Source organism: Petromyzon marinus, chromosome 61, assembly GCF_048934315.1.
Source record: "Petromyzon marinus isolate PM22_M1 ecotype Great Lakes invasive population chromosome 61, UKy_Petmar_22M1.pri1.0, whole genome shotgun sequence".
In the NCBI taxonomy this organism is placed as follows: Eukaryota; Metazoa; Chordata; class Hyperoartia; order Petromyzontiformes; family Petromyzontidae; genus Petromyzon; species Petromyzon marinus.
The window spans coordinates 6,835,157-6,852,572 of NC_133727.1; the positions used below are offsets into that span (position 1 = coordinate 6,835,157).

Genomic DNA, 17,416 nt, shown 5'->3' on the forward strand with positions numbered 1-17,416 from the left:
ACGTAGTTCGTAAAGCCTTCAATAGCTGTACCGGGGGAATCTCCATATGGTACAGATATAATGGGAGGCTGATGGATGCCCGGGTGCGGTCAAGGGATGGCTCCCAATTGCTCAACCACGTTATGTATGCCGATGATTTGGTAATAGCTGCTCATTCAGAGGAGGAGTTGGAGGCGCTGCTGCTGAGACTGGAGCATGCCACTAAGAGATGGGGCCTTACCATCAGCCCCACCAAAACTAAGCCCTGCCTGGGTATTTTGTACCATTGGACACTCCACCCCCACAACTCCCAATCGGTGATGGGGTAGTTGTGGAGAGAGTGGAGAGTTTCCCCATACCTGGGCAGTGTGCTTATGACCGGCTCCAGTTTAACAGCAGAGGTCTCACTCCGAATCAGTCGAGCAGCAATATCTTTTCATCGGTTGCGTAACGCTGTGTGGAAGCTACCTGGTCTGTCGCTCCGCACTGAGCTTCAGGTCTTCTCGGCCACGGTCATTCCCTCCCTTCTCTACGCTTGCGAAACGTGGACCCCCCTAATGGAACATATTCGCCGGTTAGAAACATTTAGGCTAGGCTGCCTACGATCCATCTTGGGTTTAACCAGGCTGGATTGTGTGAGCAGCTCAAATATCCTTGAAAGATCTGGGCAAGGTCCCATCGGTGAGCTCCTCCGGCAGGCAAGGCTGCGTTGGCTGGGTCATGTAGCCCGTATGCCAAGCCACCGCATGCCGAAACAGCTTTTGTTCGATCGGATCGAGGGGGCTAAATGGGCGCGGCACGAGCTAGAGAAGAGATGGAGTGATGTTGTACAGGGGGACGTGGAGCTGAGTGGACTTGCCGATGACTGGTACCAGCGGTGTCAAGATCGGCCTCTGTGGAGGAGGCTCATGAAGGACGCTACTGGGCAGTTGGAGGTCGTCGCCCTCCAACAACAACGGAGGGCGGAGAAGCGACGCTCACAACAACGAGCGGAGCGCCGGGTGGCTAAAGCACAGCAAGTTGGCACAGTAGGGGGCACAGGTGGTGCATCAGCCAGTCATCTCAGTCATCTTAGTCAGTCGACCCGTGGCACTTGGGTCTGCCCCGTGATCTCCTGCCCGCGGGCGTTCGACACTTCACGTTGCCTCAAGGTGCACATGGCCTGGCACAAGCGTTGTGGTGACGTCACCGCCACTTAGTGGCGAATGGCGGTTGTTGTGTATATTAAACCTCTTTCGCACCGTACGTAGGCAACCATGCTAATCGGAGGTGCGGTGTTGAGTCTATGGGTAGGTTTGATTCTATGGGTATTGTTGAGTCTATGGGTAGTGTTGAGTCTATAGGTAGTGTTGAGTCTATGGGCAGTATGTGCGTTGAACTTCTTTTGCACCATACGTAGCCAACCGTGATAGTCAGAAGTGAGGGGGAAGCACAATGTCCAGGTCTCTTGAGGCTACCTGGGGCTGTCCGCAGCACCGCCACTTTGGCAACAAACTAAACGCAAAAAGCCGTTCTCGACGAGCACGAGCCTTGCGTGATGCGGTGACCGTCTTTGTTCGGTGGCTGAGCCAAAAGCCACTGCTGCGTGGATGACCGGAGTTCGTGTGATGCCTTGTGGCCCTTGACGAGATCAGCGAGGTATTGCGGGTCAAATTTCGATTTAAAGCTTTCGTGACTGCAGGGATTCATGTTCTTGGTTCTTTCGGTAAAGTCACGTAGAAGGGAAATAATAAAATAATGAAAATAAAACATAATAAAGTAAAATTCTCACGACGTTTCGGCCACAATGCAAGCAGCCGTCCTCAGGTGAAGAAACAGAACTATCGGAAAGACAGCGCTCCAGTGAACACTGCTAAGCTTGGCAGCGTATTTTAAGCTGGGTGGGAGGAGGAGAGCGCCTTGACAAAGGAGTTTACATATCAACAGAGGACGCTTTCCTAATGAGGACGCTGTCATTCCGACAGCCCTGTTCTTCACCTGAGGGCGGCTGCTTGTGTTGTGGCCGAAACGTCGTGAGAGTTTTATTTTATTACGTTTTATTTTTATTGTTTTATTATTTCCCCTCTACGTGACTTTACCGACAGCACCAAGAATATTGCGGGTCAGCGAGCGTGACCTAATAACGTTTTCGTTCGGCATCCGGAAGCTCCCGCAGCTCGGAGAGCATCGGACGGATCCGGGCGGATCTCGCGGGTATACCCGTCGCGACACGTGCCGAAGGTTGAATGCTAAGGACGCGCAAAGCCCCGCGAAGCTTCACCTGTCCGTATACGGGGGCGCGCCATGCGGCGCTCACGTGCCCGCACCTTCTGTGCCTCTTTGCCGCCGTGTGCAGGGGTGTTCATGCCGGCGGGGCTGGTGCTGCAACCGTGGATGGCGGCCGCAGCGATGGCTGCCTCGTCCGTGTCTGTTGTGCTCTCGTCGCTGATGCTCAAGAGGTGAGCTAACGCCCGCCGTCTGTAGCGCCGTGACCTACGTGCGTTTGGCGCGATTGGATCGCGGGTGGGTACGGTTGACGGCGGCACTGGCAAACGGCTGTGAATTCAGTTTTTTTTTTATTTTTATTAACCAGGTAAGGCCCACTGTGAGCTGTAAAGCTCTTTTTCAGAAGCGACCTGGCCACAAATGGTAGCTCGGCGAGAAGTGGCTTATCGTCACATGGACATGTACAGCAGCCAAGTACTCGAAACGCTTTGTGATGTTCTTTCTAAATGTGGGGGGGGGGGGTGGAACCGGAGGACCCAGAGGAAATTCCACGTGAACACATGGAGAGACAGAGACACGCACGCTCCGAATAGCTAGGTGTCAGGGTCGGGATCACGAGGTAGTTTACATCTGGCGACCGTGGTGCCCTGGCTACGCTCGGAGGTACCGCAACACCGGGCGTGTGGATAATATTGGTCGCGAAAGCCTACGACTTTCAGTTTTCAGTTTCTTTATTTTGGTATAGCCCTGTGAGCCATTCGGCACAAAAACACGAACAAGAAAAACATCTTAAAGTGACTATGTGTGACTGGTGCAAACAGAAAATCCATGAAAAAAAACAGCTAAATATTCCTTGAAAAAAACCACCGTACACCAACGCTGTGTGCAAAAAATCCCAGTGGGATGCAAGTCAAACAGCAACAACAACAACCACGAGACAACTTAGATTAAGGCCATCAGTCTAACCCTGTACTACAACAAAAACAAACATGTCCAAACCAAAAAACTTTTCGAAATCACGACTACGTGTTAAACTAACCTAAAATGGGAGAACCTAGGTTGTGGATAGTGAAGGAGAGGGAAGCCGGGCGGGGTGGGTGGAGAAAGGCCCCGTTAAATCGGATCGTGGGGTCTTCAGCTATCGACTCCGGGCCCTTGACCTCCCAAAGGCCGGGAATTCCAGAGCGCTGGTGCGCCGTGCGGATAAAATCCCGCTGGTGACCCCGGGTTCGGGGCCCAGAGCGCGCCGGTGCACGCCGAGCAGGGCGCTGTCGGTGGCTCTCGGAGAATTGAAGTCCGTGAATTCGTTTGCGTACATCATTAGCCGAAATGTCCGGACACGCAATCGTAGCGCGCAGGAAATGTGTGCACCGGTCGTGCGGTGGCTTCACTGTGCGTGCTCTAGTGCAGCGCGGAGCTGTAGTGCAGCGGGTTAGCGCGCTGCACTATGAACCCGGTGACCCGTTTTCGGCCAATACTGACGAGGATCTGCACCGGTCCTGGGCCCCCCCCGCTCCCCTTCACCGACTCGGGAGACAAAGGTGGCCGGGCGCGGTACCAGCCACCGCCCCTTGGTGTGTGCCACGGTGCCGTGCCCGGCCGTCACAGGCGCCCGCCGCGCGGCTGTAGGCGAGGACCCTTTGTCTTTCGTCAGGTACAAGAAGCCGAGCCGCCCGCGCCTGGAGGCGCAGACCCGGGGCCGCGTGCGCGGGTGCAGCCTCTCGGAGGTGAGCGTCGCCGTGGGCATGGGAGACCGTCCCGCCTGGGTGGACGGGCGCACGTCCCCGAAGCTGGGCGTCTGGGACCGCGTCAAGTTCATCAGCCAGACGTCCATCGCGTCGCTCACCGCGGACAAGCGCATGGCCGGCGGCGGCACCGCCGCCGGCCTCTCGGTGCAGCTGCTCGACCGGCACTCGCTGCTCGGCGACGGCGGCGGCGGCAGCGGCGGCTCGCACCACGAATTCACGACCGACGTGTGAACGGCGGCGAGACTGGTGGGACTTGACCGTCGTCGGCCGCCGCGGCCGATCGCCGCGCTCTCGCCTGTGCCGGGGAGAGAGCCCGTCGTCGCGTGAAGCCTCCACCCGCCGCGCCTCCCTCCCTCCCTCCCTCCCGCGCCTCCCTCCCTCCTTCCCGCGCCTCCCCGGGACCTTTCCCCAGCAGTGCATCTTGTGCAATAACGTGATGGCAACCTTGGAGTCTATCGCACGCTTGCGAGGCAAGGTTTTTTAGCTCGAACTTTTACAATGTAAATACGTTGTTGGACTTGCCGACTTTGTCGCGGTCTTATTGCAGTCACGAACGAGTTGTCGTGCGGAGGATATTTTTTTTTCTTTGTTTGTTTTGTTTGTTTTGTTTTCGCCTGAAGATTAACGTCAAAGAAAGAGGAAAGCTTTTTTTCAGCGAGCGGCCTGTGAAGGCGAGCACGCGATGTCGCCTCCCGCGACGCTCCTTTCTTGCCACGGGAGCGGAGAAAGCGGAACTTTCTTTTCCCCAGGACCCTCTTGAAGAAAAAAAAAAGAGTCGTGAGACCCCGTGAAGCTTTCCTGGGCGAACAAGCATCATCAAAATAATAGATTAGTGTGGACGCATTCCATTGCTCTCTCTCGCTCGCTGCGGCCTATTTAACCTCTTCACGTAAGCTTATTTTTATTACGGTGCCGCCACTCTGCACGAGGTGAATTACCTCTCATTATACAATATTTGTATGGTTTAAAAACAATAATAATCCTGTTTCTGCGTCTAAAATGCAAAACGCATGGTTAATTAGTTTGTTGGCGTCCTTTCCCCGCACCTCCGATTAGCACGGTTGGCTACGTGCGGTGCGAAAGATGTTCAGCATACATCCGGTACATGACATGAATTCGGAGCGATATATAAACTTGCTCTGATCTGCAGATGGGGGGGAAATGACAAAATATTTTTTTTTAACTTGCGTCCTCTGCCAAAGGGTTTACGGTGTCGTCTTAATTGATGCCGAGCGTATTTGCGCAGTTATCAGGCGTGTTGGGTGTCACGTGTTATGGGGGGGGTCGGCGGAGTGGTGGCGCAGTGGTAACGCTCGCACACCACAGCCAGAAGGGATTGAGGGGGCGGGGGGCAGGGTTCCATTCCCGACACGGGCGTCCTTCCGTGCGGAGCTTGTTCGCGCTCCCCTTGCTCTGCGTCCGTTTCCTCCAGGTTCCACAGCTCAAAACAACGTACAACGTAACTGGTGTTGACCAAACATCCAAAACAGTAAAAAAAATGTAATACAGTGGTACTTCGGAGTTTGAACTTGGTTCGTTGCAAAGCCGTGTTCGAACACCGATTTGTTCGAACACCGAATCAGTTTTCCCCATAAGAATGAATGGAAATGGCATTCATTGGTTCCCCACCCAAGGATGCTCCTGTTATGGGCCATTTTTACACAAAGTTTACAATATAAAAATACAGTACAGTACATAAGAGCATACAAAAAAACAAGAAACAGTTATAATTAATAGAATAAATGAACATTGAACTTCACTTTACCTGTAGTGAGGAGAGTGGATGGCTTGAGTGGAAGGTGGTGAGGAAAAAGTTAATGGAACGATGTTTTTGCGGGTCTGCACTGGGCAAGAGCTACGCGTGAACTGGGCCATTCGCCTTTGTCTCGGTCGCCCTGGTTACGTGTCTCGGTCGCCCTGGTTACGCGTCTCGGTCGCCCTGGTTACGCGTCTCGGTCGCCCTGGCTACGCGTCTCGGCCCAAACCAGTTCTTTCCAGTTCGACCTCCGAATTTTTATCCGATGTCCGGGGCGAAAAAATGGTCAAATTTTGTTCGATCACCGAATTGTTCCGAGTTCTGGGGTGTTCAATCTCTGAGGTTCTACTGTACTCAATTGGGGTTGCACACAGCAGCAGCAGCAGCAACATTGCCCACCTCGCTTAAAAAACTTGGCAGGACCATCCTGAACCTTGAGACTTTGCTGGGTAAACAAGCAGAGTAATAGTAAAATGTGAAACTAATGCAGTTGTAAGTGGTGGACAGAGAATTTAATGAATTTCAGCTTAATCCTATCGAAGGGAGTAGGCGGTGATTTCCCTCCCTGCCGCGAAATATCTGTAACCGCATTGAGTTGAGTGTTTTACGCAATTTTATCGGTGATTATTTTAGTATCCATCATTTGCATGTATATACGTTTTAATGAAATCAAAAATATTTTACGTGGCCACGTTGCTCAAGTGATCCGCTCGACGGGTTCCGTGATGAACCTTCGAAGCGATGCAGAATTTCCGAGCACTTTCGAATGTGCAAACGAATTGAAAAAAATCAACGCGTAACATTTTGCACGTTTGCCAGTGACCCGTCATCCGCATAATCACATTTACCGTGGGCCGCAGCCATCGGTGGCCAATCCAACAAGCACGGTTGATCTCTCTTGGTGGATCTCGGAGGGCTCCGCGATTCACCACAAGTCATCGCCAACAATGAACCCTGTCCTATGCAGGGACTCTACTTACGAACAGATCTGTCCGTATGTCCAGCTGCCTGTTCGGACTGCGAGTCGTAAGTTCAGCCGCCGCGCAATAGAATGGCGGTGGTGGCATTTATGTCTGCAGAACGTGAAGAACCAGTGGCATCTACAGCCACAGGAGATTATACAATGTTTAAAGTCGTTCCCCGCGTGTAGTGCACGTGCCGTACAACGTGTTTGGAATCGACGGGAGTGAAGTTGGACTTACGAACCCAGATCTCTGGATCATGACGCGTTAGAGTTCCCTGTGCGCGATTTAGTAGATTGACCCAGGGGTCAGAAACCTTGTGGCTCCATTGTAGCGTGCGCGGTTCTTTGGCTCCTGTGCCAGGGTTCGATTCCCCCCCAACCCCCCACCCCCCCCCCGGCAGACAGCCATTGTTGTTTTACTTAAATCTTAAATGTAATTTTACTCGACGATAATAGTCAAATTTATGACATATGACAGGCAGTGGGGTCACTATGGAATGTTTTGGTGACGAGATAAATGTGCACAACAGTCACGAGCTGCATTGTTGCCAGTTGGCTGTGTCGGGTGGTGGCGGGTTTACGACACATACATTTACGCGATCTGCTAAGGGTGGGTGGAAAAAAGTAAATGGACGAAGTTTATTCCATCACCTATTTTGTTTAAATTTAAGTCAGAATTTGTCATCTGCTGTATATAACCGCCGTGTTTGTGCACACGTGACTCTGCGCGTGTGATGCGGCTCTCGAACTATTTGGCGCAAAGATTAAAAAAAAAATGGCCCTTCCTCGTTGAAAGTTTGCCAGTCCCCTGGTAATACCAAATACTAGGGCCATCTATTGTTCGGCATTATCTCGTTAAGATATGAGCTTCATTCTCGTTCGGGGCTTTTTATTTGGCATCGGCCGAAACGAGAATTGTCGTCGGCTCAGTGGTGCCCGGCGTTTGTCCCGGTTTGTCCCGAGACCCACAAATGTATTGATTGTGACCCTCTCCCACCCATGGATCCTGCTTTACGTCTTGGCCACCACCGCTGTAGAGTTCAGTGTGGAGAGGTCTTCCAGGCCACCTCTGTCTCGAACGCTGGCAGGCCCTGCAGCATCACAGGTGGGGCGTTGTGCCAGACAGGACGGAGTCACGTTTATAAAGTTTATTCCCCTCCCGCCCGCCTCCCGAATGCCATTGAGCTACGCAGCTCTTCTCCAAGGGTCAACTCAGCCGGCAGACAACAACAGCGGCGGCAGCGGCGTCTCCAAATTAGAATCTAGCAGCGGGGGAAAATTAGAGCGTTTGGAAGATCTACCTCGTAAGCAGCAGCTGTAGCTAATTATTCGGAAGAGCCTACCCGTTTAAAAAAAAAAAAAATTCCATGGCGAGTTCCGCACATTATCTGGCCGCGACGATGTCACGCTGGTAAGATTGCAGTAAGCAGCGTTTAGGCGCGGTGAAGTGTTGGTGAGCTGCAGCGAAGTGGCAGAACGGCGCGTGTGACGGGATCGGGTCGTGTGTCCATCCCCCTCTCGGCGATAACCGTGCCAACTACCTCTTCCGCTATGTCCGGCGTTCTGGATGGTGTTTTCGTTTTAACGGCTTTTTATTGCTTGAACAATGGAATGTTTTAAAGTGCAATTGATGTTCACGAACTGCTCGCGGACCTGCGAAAGATGTCGCTGCCGCTTTAATGCCCCCCCCCCACCCTCCCTGGGCGTTCACTCGAAATAGGTCTTGTGACGATTTGAACCGGGCCTTTGAATGTATCCATCATCCCCGGGTACTTGGACCATTATTATTTTTTTAATGGGGGTGGACGGAGGGGCTCTCCAAGTGAAATGCTCAAATCAAAAACTTGACCCAGACTGCAGTGTATTTTTATAGAACGCCGTGATCGAAGAAATTAACGATTGTTGCCCACGGGGCCACCGACGTAACACGGATGTCTCGATAATCTCACGCGCGGGAGAATGCGTTGCCGCAGCTACTGGGCTCGTTGCAAACGTTGGTGCCGTCAAATGCGCAGTTCGTAATATTCGAGGTAACGCTGCATCACGGGAACGTCCGTTCGGCGTCAAGAGTGTGCGGTGGCGAGTTCCGTTGCTTGTAAATTTGGTGTCAAAAATCACCTGTGCCGGTGCATCCTGTTACTACTTGCTGCAATTGTAGTGTTGTGCTTTCTGTAAATGAAACGTCGTGCTGGTTTGCTCTTCCATAATAGGGGTTTTTTTTTTTTAGATCGCGTGAAGAATCAATGTGCTGTTAAACCCGCCACCACCCAAGTGCAATGTTTCGCCGGCAATTACGCGACAAACCTTACTAATTGGCTGTGTCGGGTGGTGGCGGGTTTAACGGGACATTTTTATTTACGCTATACAACCCAAAGCGCAAACTCTATTGTGGATAATAATCGGTCGCGAAGGGCCAACGTGTTGGAACGTCCTTTGCCAGTAGCAAAATATGATCATTGTTTTTTTTACCCTTTCACCTGGCAACAAAACTGTCACTTTTTTTTTACACGGAGTCATGTCTGCATTGACCACAATTCCTGCGGTCGGAATGCAAACAAACAAAAACACAACTCTGATAATTGTATTGGCACTGTCCTTGAAATCGATTGGTTCACACCCGAGGCGGCTTTCCTTAGAGCCTCGTCACACGTTGGTGTTGGACCAGATGACGCCGAAAGGCGCACGACTCAAAGACGATGCACCATCGGAGTATGAGAGCTCGTACTGGCAAAGGAGGTTCCAATGGTGTAAATGCTTCACCCCGAGCTCGCATACTCGGTGCATTGTCTTTGAGTTGTGCGCCTTTTGGCGTCATCTGGTCCAACACCATGTGACACTAGGCTCTAAGGAAAGCTGTCTCGGGTGTTGACCAATCAATTTCAAGGACAGTGCCAATACATGATCAGAGTTATGTGTTTTTTTACGTTTGCATTCCGACCGCAGGTATTGTGGTCAATGCAAACATGACTCCTTGTAAAAAAAAAGGTGTCAGTTTTGTTGCCAGATAAAAGGGTAAAAAACAATTATCAGGCCTACATGCTTTAACTGGTTTGCTCTTCTCTCCGTAATGTCGATCGAAACACGTGCAGTCATGACCTGCAATGGCCTGCATTGAATGAGTTGACAAGTATTAACTGTTAGCAATTGTACTCTTTAACTCGTGACTGGCGCACTGCATTAGGATACTGTAAAAGGCACTGTTGTTTGAACATCGTTTTAATTACTGAAATTGTAATTTGTGTCGATGTGGCCAATTTAAATAACAAAATATCCGGACGATACGTCCCACTTCATATATCTGTGTCTATAGACGTTAGAGATGATAAGTTTGCTTTACACAACCCATCAAACCGCACGGCCTTCTTGGAGTGAATCGTTTCAGCGGCGATGATTCAGTTCTGTACAAGCACACCCTTGGACCAATTTCGACATGCAATGTCTCATCAGCAGTCAGGCGTGCTTGGGATTAACGGTGGTGAACTGGCAGATGTTAAATACAAGGACCCTCTCTTTACGGATATTATGAGTCCCTAGTCCGACGAAAAATTATACGATACTTATATCAAAATAATCATTACCGTCGTAGAGAAGATAGATCACGTAATAAGTAGAGTACATTTATTTCGTTCTTTTCCCCATGTCACTGATCCAAAGGGAATAATCCTTAACAGGGCCTGTGCTGGGTGGCTGCTGGGTTTTGGCCCCTGCACCAACATAATGACCCTTGGACACCACCCAAAGTCAAAAATCCTTGGCGGCATGAATCACCACGGTGGCTATGAGATGTTAACTACCTCGCCTGGTATACAGCAGGTCGTGGGTTCGATCACGACCCTGACGCCTGCTGCTGCTGCTGTATATTTGGTATCCGGGTCCTCCGGGTTTTCCCTCCACATTTAGAATCAACATCACGCGTTTTAAAGTTTTTTTCCTGCTATAAATTTCCGCACGATGAATAAGCCGCTTCGGCGAGCTTTCATTTGTGATAGCCAGGTCGCTTCTGAAAAAGAGTTGTATAGTAGATCGGTGAGCCTTGCCTTTAAAATAAAATAAAAATTTGTTTTACAATCGCAGTGTCCCCCTCCTCCGCTCCACGCACAATGGCTCGACTGGCCACACTACCTGAGAAGAGCTGGAGCCAAGTGCGATTTGGATAAAACTACAACCGCCGAAGTTAGTTTTTTTCATTACTAAAAGTATAAACAATCATAATCCAAATAACACTTCACTTTTGCGAAGTGCCACCCTCTATAACCACCCTGTAAAACGTTTGAACATTTCCCCATAGCCCCCCCCCTTCCCCCCCCCCCCCAGTGCTGTGCCCGAGTCTGTTCTTCAATTGTAAACGCCTTTTGCAGGACTTTACTGTTGTGTATTGCCAGGCAATGTCACTGAAGTCACTGGAGGTGTGTTTTAGCACTTGTGAACCCATGGCTTTTCCGTGTGAACCATTCTCTATTTTGCGATGCAAATTAACATGAAATACTCAGATTTAGATATCGTCGTTGCTTTCCTGCCCCATAGCGTTTCTGCGGAAAATCCCATGAATGTTTGTTGCAGTTGGTATAATCGCTTACGGTAGTTTAAAAAAAAAAACCCGGATTTTTCAATCGCTTAAAAAGGAATGCTGTTCAGCCGATTCGCAAAGCGCTGGGCGTTGTGCAGCAGCGACGATCGTGCTGCCTTCACAGCCGAGACTTCGCGACGGTGCATACGTTGTGCGACCTGGTATTCGACTTGAAGCCAGTCTCTTGCCCACACCTCCATTGGGATTGGTGGTGTATTTGAATCGCACGGCGATAAAGGTCTGACCAAGCAAGCATTTTATTTTCCAATCGTCAAAGGCCACGAGTGGATTTCGTCTGCCGGCTTTGAAATCGGTGTACAAGCCACAGCGGCGCGGTTGTCATCATGCAACCAAAGCTTTTGGCGCACACAGTGAACCCCACTGTGGCCTGCGCTCCTTCAACAAAGGAGGAACGGCAGAACGACGCCAACTCTCTCTCTCTCTGTCCTGAAGGCTCTGTCTCGTGGTGGCTTACAGACCTAGATCTTGGCGTTTAGCTGCCGAACATATTGCCATCGTGCGCAGGATTAGACCCCGCGCGAGGATGGTAGCCTTGCCTCTATTGATATTTACATTGAAATACATTCGTAATACTAATGACACTTTCATGTTATGTTGTGTCACTCATGCTCATAGCATCCCATTTTAACCCTGTTGCCCGTGGCAAAGTCGGCCGCATTGCGCCCCATCTCCTCGGATCTGGGGATCTCAGCAGGGGTTGAGCCTGGACAAACGCTTGGATGGGCCACCACCGCCGCACGTGAGACGTGTTCGGCGTTATAGCCTGCTGCGGAGGAGGGGGGGCTACGTTGTGGGAAACGGTGCGGTGGAGTAAATTCCATTGCTTTCCTCCATTGCAGCAGAGTTCAATTGAACCATTGTTCAGTGCAGTACTTTGCAGGTTGAGAAAGTGTTTTTTGTAAAGGGCTAATATTCAGACTATTGATACTGGAGGAATCCGATGAGCTATAAAGCTCCTTTTTTCACACATGTCCAGGAGTTGTGGCAGGAAGAACTGTGTAAAGCTCCATCTCTCTCAGCAGTATAATACAATGGGATCTTGCTTTGTTAAATATGTGTTTCTCATCTTCTGCTCGATGGCAATGTGCATACGATTTTTCCGGATTTGTGATGAGTTGTGATTACTCGATTAGAATCTGCCTTCCAAAGCACTGTTAAAAACTTCATAAGAGATTAAAAAGCAACTTAACAAGAACCATAATGCCTCGTGTAACATTCACCCTTCCCGTTGTAACAGTCCAGATCGATAAAGTTCAAAGTTTGGAACGTGACAAAAATGCACGCCGTGATTACTAACGTCTGCATCTTGATGTCACTTTTGCATTTTGAGGAGAAACACAAAAAAACTAAGGTCTGTGACAATTGTTGTACCAATCCACAGGTCGAACAGAGCGTTTAAAATGATACGCAACATTTGCCAAGCCTTTGCTGTTTTTGATGAAACGGTCGCTCTGATGTCGTACGTATGCATGCATGTGTAGTGAGTCCAACTGAGTCGCAGACGTTATCTTGGGAGCAACACTGTTTATTGCACATTAACCCGCAACACAACACGATCTACACTCGGTTCTCAAATGCCTATCTAACCACGCTATGGCAGAACTAGACACGGTTTGCTATCCCGTTCTGGACCACAAACAGGGTCCCGGACTGCGTGGCTAGAGGCTTCTTCTCCCCGACGTGGATCTTCGTAACACCAGCACAAGAAGAACCCCCAACTCCTCACGGGGCCCTCGTTATACACCCCCGGGCTGGGACTGGCTCCGCCCTACGCCACGCCCACCTTCCAGGTCTCTCGAGCTCCTCCTCGAAGGTTCCCGAGAGCTCCTTTAGACCACGTGACCGCCCCACAGCCCCCGTCCATTGGTGGCCCCCCTCCAATATCGTCCGGTCACGTGACAGCAGGTCAACCAGCGTATCATGCCCCAAGGTAACCCTGGCCGGCTGACGCTCCCTCTCGCTCCCTCACCGGGAGCCCACACCGCACGCTGCTCGCGGTGCCTCCGCGCTGACCAGCACTCACCCAAGCCCCGCTAGGGTTGGTACTACATCCCGTAACCCGGGCTGCCCGTAATGACAACACATTACCCACCGTGGCTTCGTAAGCCCCGGCACCATACAGTGACAAGCACTGTATGGTGCCGAGGCTACATAGCGCACCACGATAGTTAACTAGACCCCAACAGGGTAACTACATAGCGCACCACGACAGTTAACTAGACCCCAACAGGGTAACTACATAGCACACCACGACAGTTAACTATACCCCAACAGGGTAACTACATAGCGCACCAGGACAGTTAACTAGACCCCAACAGTGTAACTACATAGCGCCCCAGGACAGTTAACTAGACCCCAACAGGGTAACTACATAGCGCACCACGACAGTTAACTAGACCCCAACAGGGTAACTACATAACACACCAGGATAGTTAACTAGACCCCAACAGGGTAACTACATAGCGCACCAGGACAGTTAACTAGACCCCAACAGGGTAACTACATAACTGGGTCAGGCCAGTAACGTACTGCCTGACCCACGATGCCGAACGTGACGACCGAAGATCGAGGAGACGGAGCCCGGCGGGTTGATTCCAAGAAGACGGCCGTGATCGCTCTCGGGACCTCCCTTTTATGCTCCCGAGCGCGGCCTCCCTCCGCCTTCGGCCACGCCCCCTTCTGGATCTCGCCAGAAGGTTCTCGACCCAGCATCACGTGTCCCTCGAGCTCCCTTTTGGGCCCCCTGGCTACCCTGTCCCGGTCACGTGCCCTCTCGGGTTCACCCAGAGTGTCACGTCCTCACTTGCCCTCTCTCAGACCGTCACCAGAACCGTGCCCCCCGAGGGCCGCTTCCATGCCATACCCACTCTGGTGCCGGAGAGAGGCTCAAGACGCACAGTTCCACTCTTGTGACAGTAGCTGGCGCTAAACACCATAGTGGCTCCAGTTACGTCACTACATATATACCGGGTGCTTCAAAAGGAATGTTAACACTCACGTGGGTCTATCGTTTTAAATAGAAAAAGAACGGATAATACACTGTAACATGATAACAAATGTATGTTAATATCTTGAAAAAGTCAGTCTCCATTTTTTGTCATCATTGTCAAAACACGTGGCCTGGAATCTTCTCCACGGGGTCTCCAGAGCCCGGAGGGCGCATTTCTTGTGATATCGTTGCAAATTCTCGGAAGTGTTAACATTTTTTTAAGCACCCTGCACATTACATCCGCATTAGTTTCCAGGCTGCCGAGTCTCACGAGACCCATGTTCGAGACGTGGAAAAGGGAGTCAACAATTGAGGGTCGCGGCCGCCGTGGAAAGCCGCAATTGGGGGGGCAAGGGAGGAACACCCTGGCACAGGGGGGGCAAGGGAAGAACACTCTGGCAGGGATGTGTGTCCACCAAGGCCGTAGCCATGGAGTCAACATTGGGGGGGACTAAATCTTCCAGGGGGTCTGGGAGTCCCCTTCCAGATAAAAAAATATAAATTTGAAAACGAATTTCTTGCCTAAAATATAACAAAAATTCACTAACACAGAATTGACTTTTTTTACAATAATGTCTAATAGTGTATTGTATTACATTGCTCTGTTTTTTTACCTTCTCTTGTTTCATTGTATGTAATGGCAGAGATTAGGGATTAATAAAGTACAACCATAACCACAATCATACAAACATACATCTATATTATAGCAATATATTGGGGGGGGAGGGCATTTTGAGCATATTTGAATATTGGGCCTTGATGTCCACGAGCGAAGTGGTGGAAAATAAGAAAACGAATCCCGGTTGGGTGTCTGTCACTACGAATATTGCGCCGCCTTTTCAAAAGGAAGTTAAATTTATCCAAACCGTAATCCGCTTTTAAACTGTGCACGCGGTCGCGCAGTAATGATCACGCGCGCTTTCGTGTGTGTGGGATGTACATTCAATTTGTGTACTGGACAAGCAAAGAAAACCTGTAAATGAAGTGATGTCATCACATCTACCCCACCTATTTAAGGAACGAAACAGGAGGACTTCTCCGCAAAATCTGGCTGTCCCCTGATGAAGCTGGTTGTAATTGCTCACGAAACGTCGTACTCGGATTGAAAATGTCGTGGCTTTGCTCTGCAACAAAAACCAGGCGTGCTGTATTAGTAACGAATTGGCCATGTTCTGTTTACGTGACAAACCTTACTAATATTCTTGATTCTTTCGGTAAAGTCACGTGGAAGGGAAATAATGAAATAATACAAATTAAACAAAAACAAAAAAATTATTGCCGTGGTTTTCACACCTGATGATGATTGCTTGCGTTGCGGCCGAAACGTCGTGAGAATTTTATTGTTTTATGTTTTTATTATCTTATTGTTTCCCTTCTACGTGGTGACTTTACCGAAAGAACCAAGAATGTGAATCCCTGCAGTCACGAAAGCTTTAAATCGAAATTAAACCTTACTAAATCGGCTGTGTCGGGTGGTGGCGGGTTTAACGAGACAATTGCATATTGACGCAATCCTAACCCCCCTCCCCCCCCCCCCCCCAAAAAAAAAACACCTGTATTATGGAAGAGGGAGGCAGCCTTTTTAAAATAACAATCGTACCGCAGATTGATGTGCGGTCAGCCCGTGGCTATTCGAACCCCAAATGTGGCCGTACGTTATCCACGCGACGCGATGCTCGCCGAGCGGGGCAGAAATCGAAACTCTTTTCTTTTTTAGGATCAGAGGAAGCAGCAAGAAGATGCTTCCTTCATCATTTCGGGTTTTTTTTATTTTTTTAATGCTTTGCTTTATGTAACCCCCCCCCCCGCCCCCCCCCCCTTTTAAATGAAAGATTTCACAAAATATTTCACGCTCTGCTCTCCTTACCCCTTACCCCTCTCTCTTTTTTACGAGCTCTCTACCCCCCTCCCTCTATCTCTACCCCCCCTCTATCTCTACCCCCCCATCTCTACCCCCCTCTATCTCTACCCCCCCATCTCTACCCCCCTCTATCTCTACCCCCCCTCTATCTCTACCCCCCCTCTATCTCTACCCCCCCCTCTATCTCTACCCCCCCCATCTCTACCCCCCCCCCATCTCTACCCCCCCCCATCTCTACCCCCCCCATCTCTACCCCCCCTATCTCTACCCCCCCATCTCTACCCCCCCTATCTCTACTCCCCCCTCTATCTCTACCCCCCCATCTCTACCCCCCCCCCATCTCTACCCCCCCCCTCTATCTCTACCCCCCTCTATCTCTACCCCCCCCTCTATCTCTACCCCCTCTCTCCCTACTACATGTCTATGTTCCCCCTATGTTTTCTATGTAATATTTATTTATAATATTTTTTTCTCTCTCTCCTCTCTTACCTCTATCTCAACTCCTCTCTCTCTCTCTCTCCCCGTTAGCGAGTGGTCACCTACGAAGGCCGGCACGGCACACGAGGGGGTGGGGTGGCCAACACCAAGCCCGGCCGCCTTTGTCACCTGGTATTCATTTTAGGCTGAGTCGACCTAGGGGAGGCACAGAACCGGTTCAGATAATTGTCACTGGTTTTGTTTGTCCACGAGCGGGACGCGAACTCGGGTCGCTGGGTTTTGTAGCGCTGTGCGCTGACCACTGCGCCACCGCTCCCCACAGAGACACACGAAGACAAAGATCCCCCGTTTAGCCTTAACAGGCTGTTGAGGCAAGTTCTGTTGGCGAGCACCTATGGAGGCCAGAACGGCACACGAGGGGGTGGGTGGCCAGCACCACGTCCAGCCGCCTTTGTCTCCCCAGTGGCGATGTTTTTACGCACCGCACCAGGTACTCATTTAAGGCTGAGTCGACCTAGGGGAGGCACAGAACCGGTTCAGATAATTGTCACTGAGTTTTTTTGTCCGCGAGCGGGGCGCGAACTTGGCTTGCTAGGTTTGTAGCGCAGTGTGCTAACCACTGCGCCACCGCTCCCCGCAGAGACGCACACACACGTACAGACACAGGAACTTTCAGTGTCTGTGGTGCCTTGCACGGAAGCCTCCTTTCAGCGGATGTTGTCTTTCATTGCAGTCTTGCTCAAAGATGCGAGTTTTTTTTTATATATATATGAGAATGACATTATCTGTATTCATCTTCTTTGGTTCTTTCGGTAAAGTCACGTAGAGTGAGAATAAAATAATAAATTGATAAAATAAAATAACACAATAATATTCTCACGACGTTTC

The 17,416-nt window shown here is 50.5% G+C and overlaps 1 protein-coding gene across 3 annotated transcripts in view; it reads left to right on the top strand.

The window, feature by feature from the left end:
• Positions 1–15,763, top strand: part of LOC116955762 (copper-transporting ATPase 2-like) — an 86,039-nt gene extending 70,276 nt beyond the window's left edge. For all 3 annotated transcript variants that reach the window (XM_076053485.1, XM_076053486.1, XM_032977054.2), the window contains 2 exons: positions 2,315–2,417; positions 3,839–15,763. In XM_076053485.1, the coding sequence (XP_075909600.1) occupies positions 2,315–2,417; positions 3,839–4,163 (428 nt within the window). In that variant the 3' untranslated portion in view covers positions 4,164–15,763. The remainder of the gene's footprint in view (positions 1–2,314; positions 2,418–3,838) is intronic.
• Positions 15,764–17,416: the final 1,653 nt, after the last annotated feature.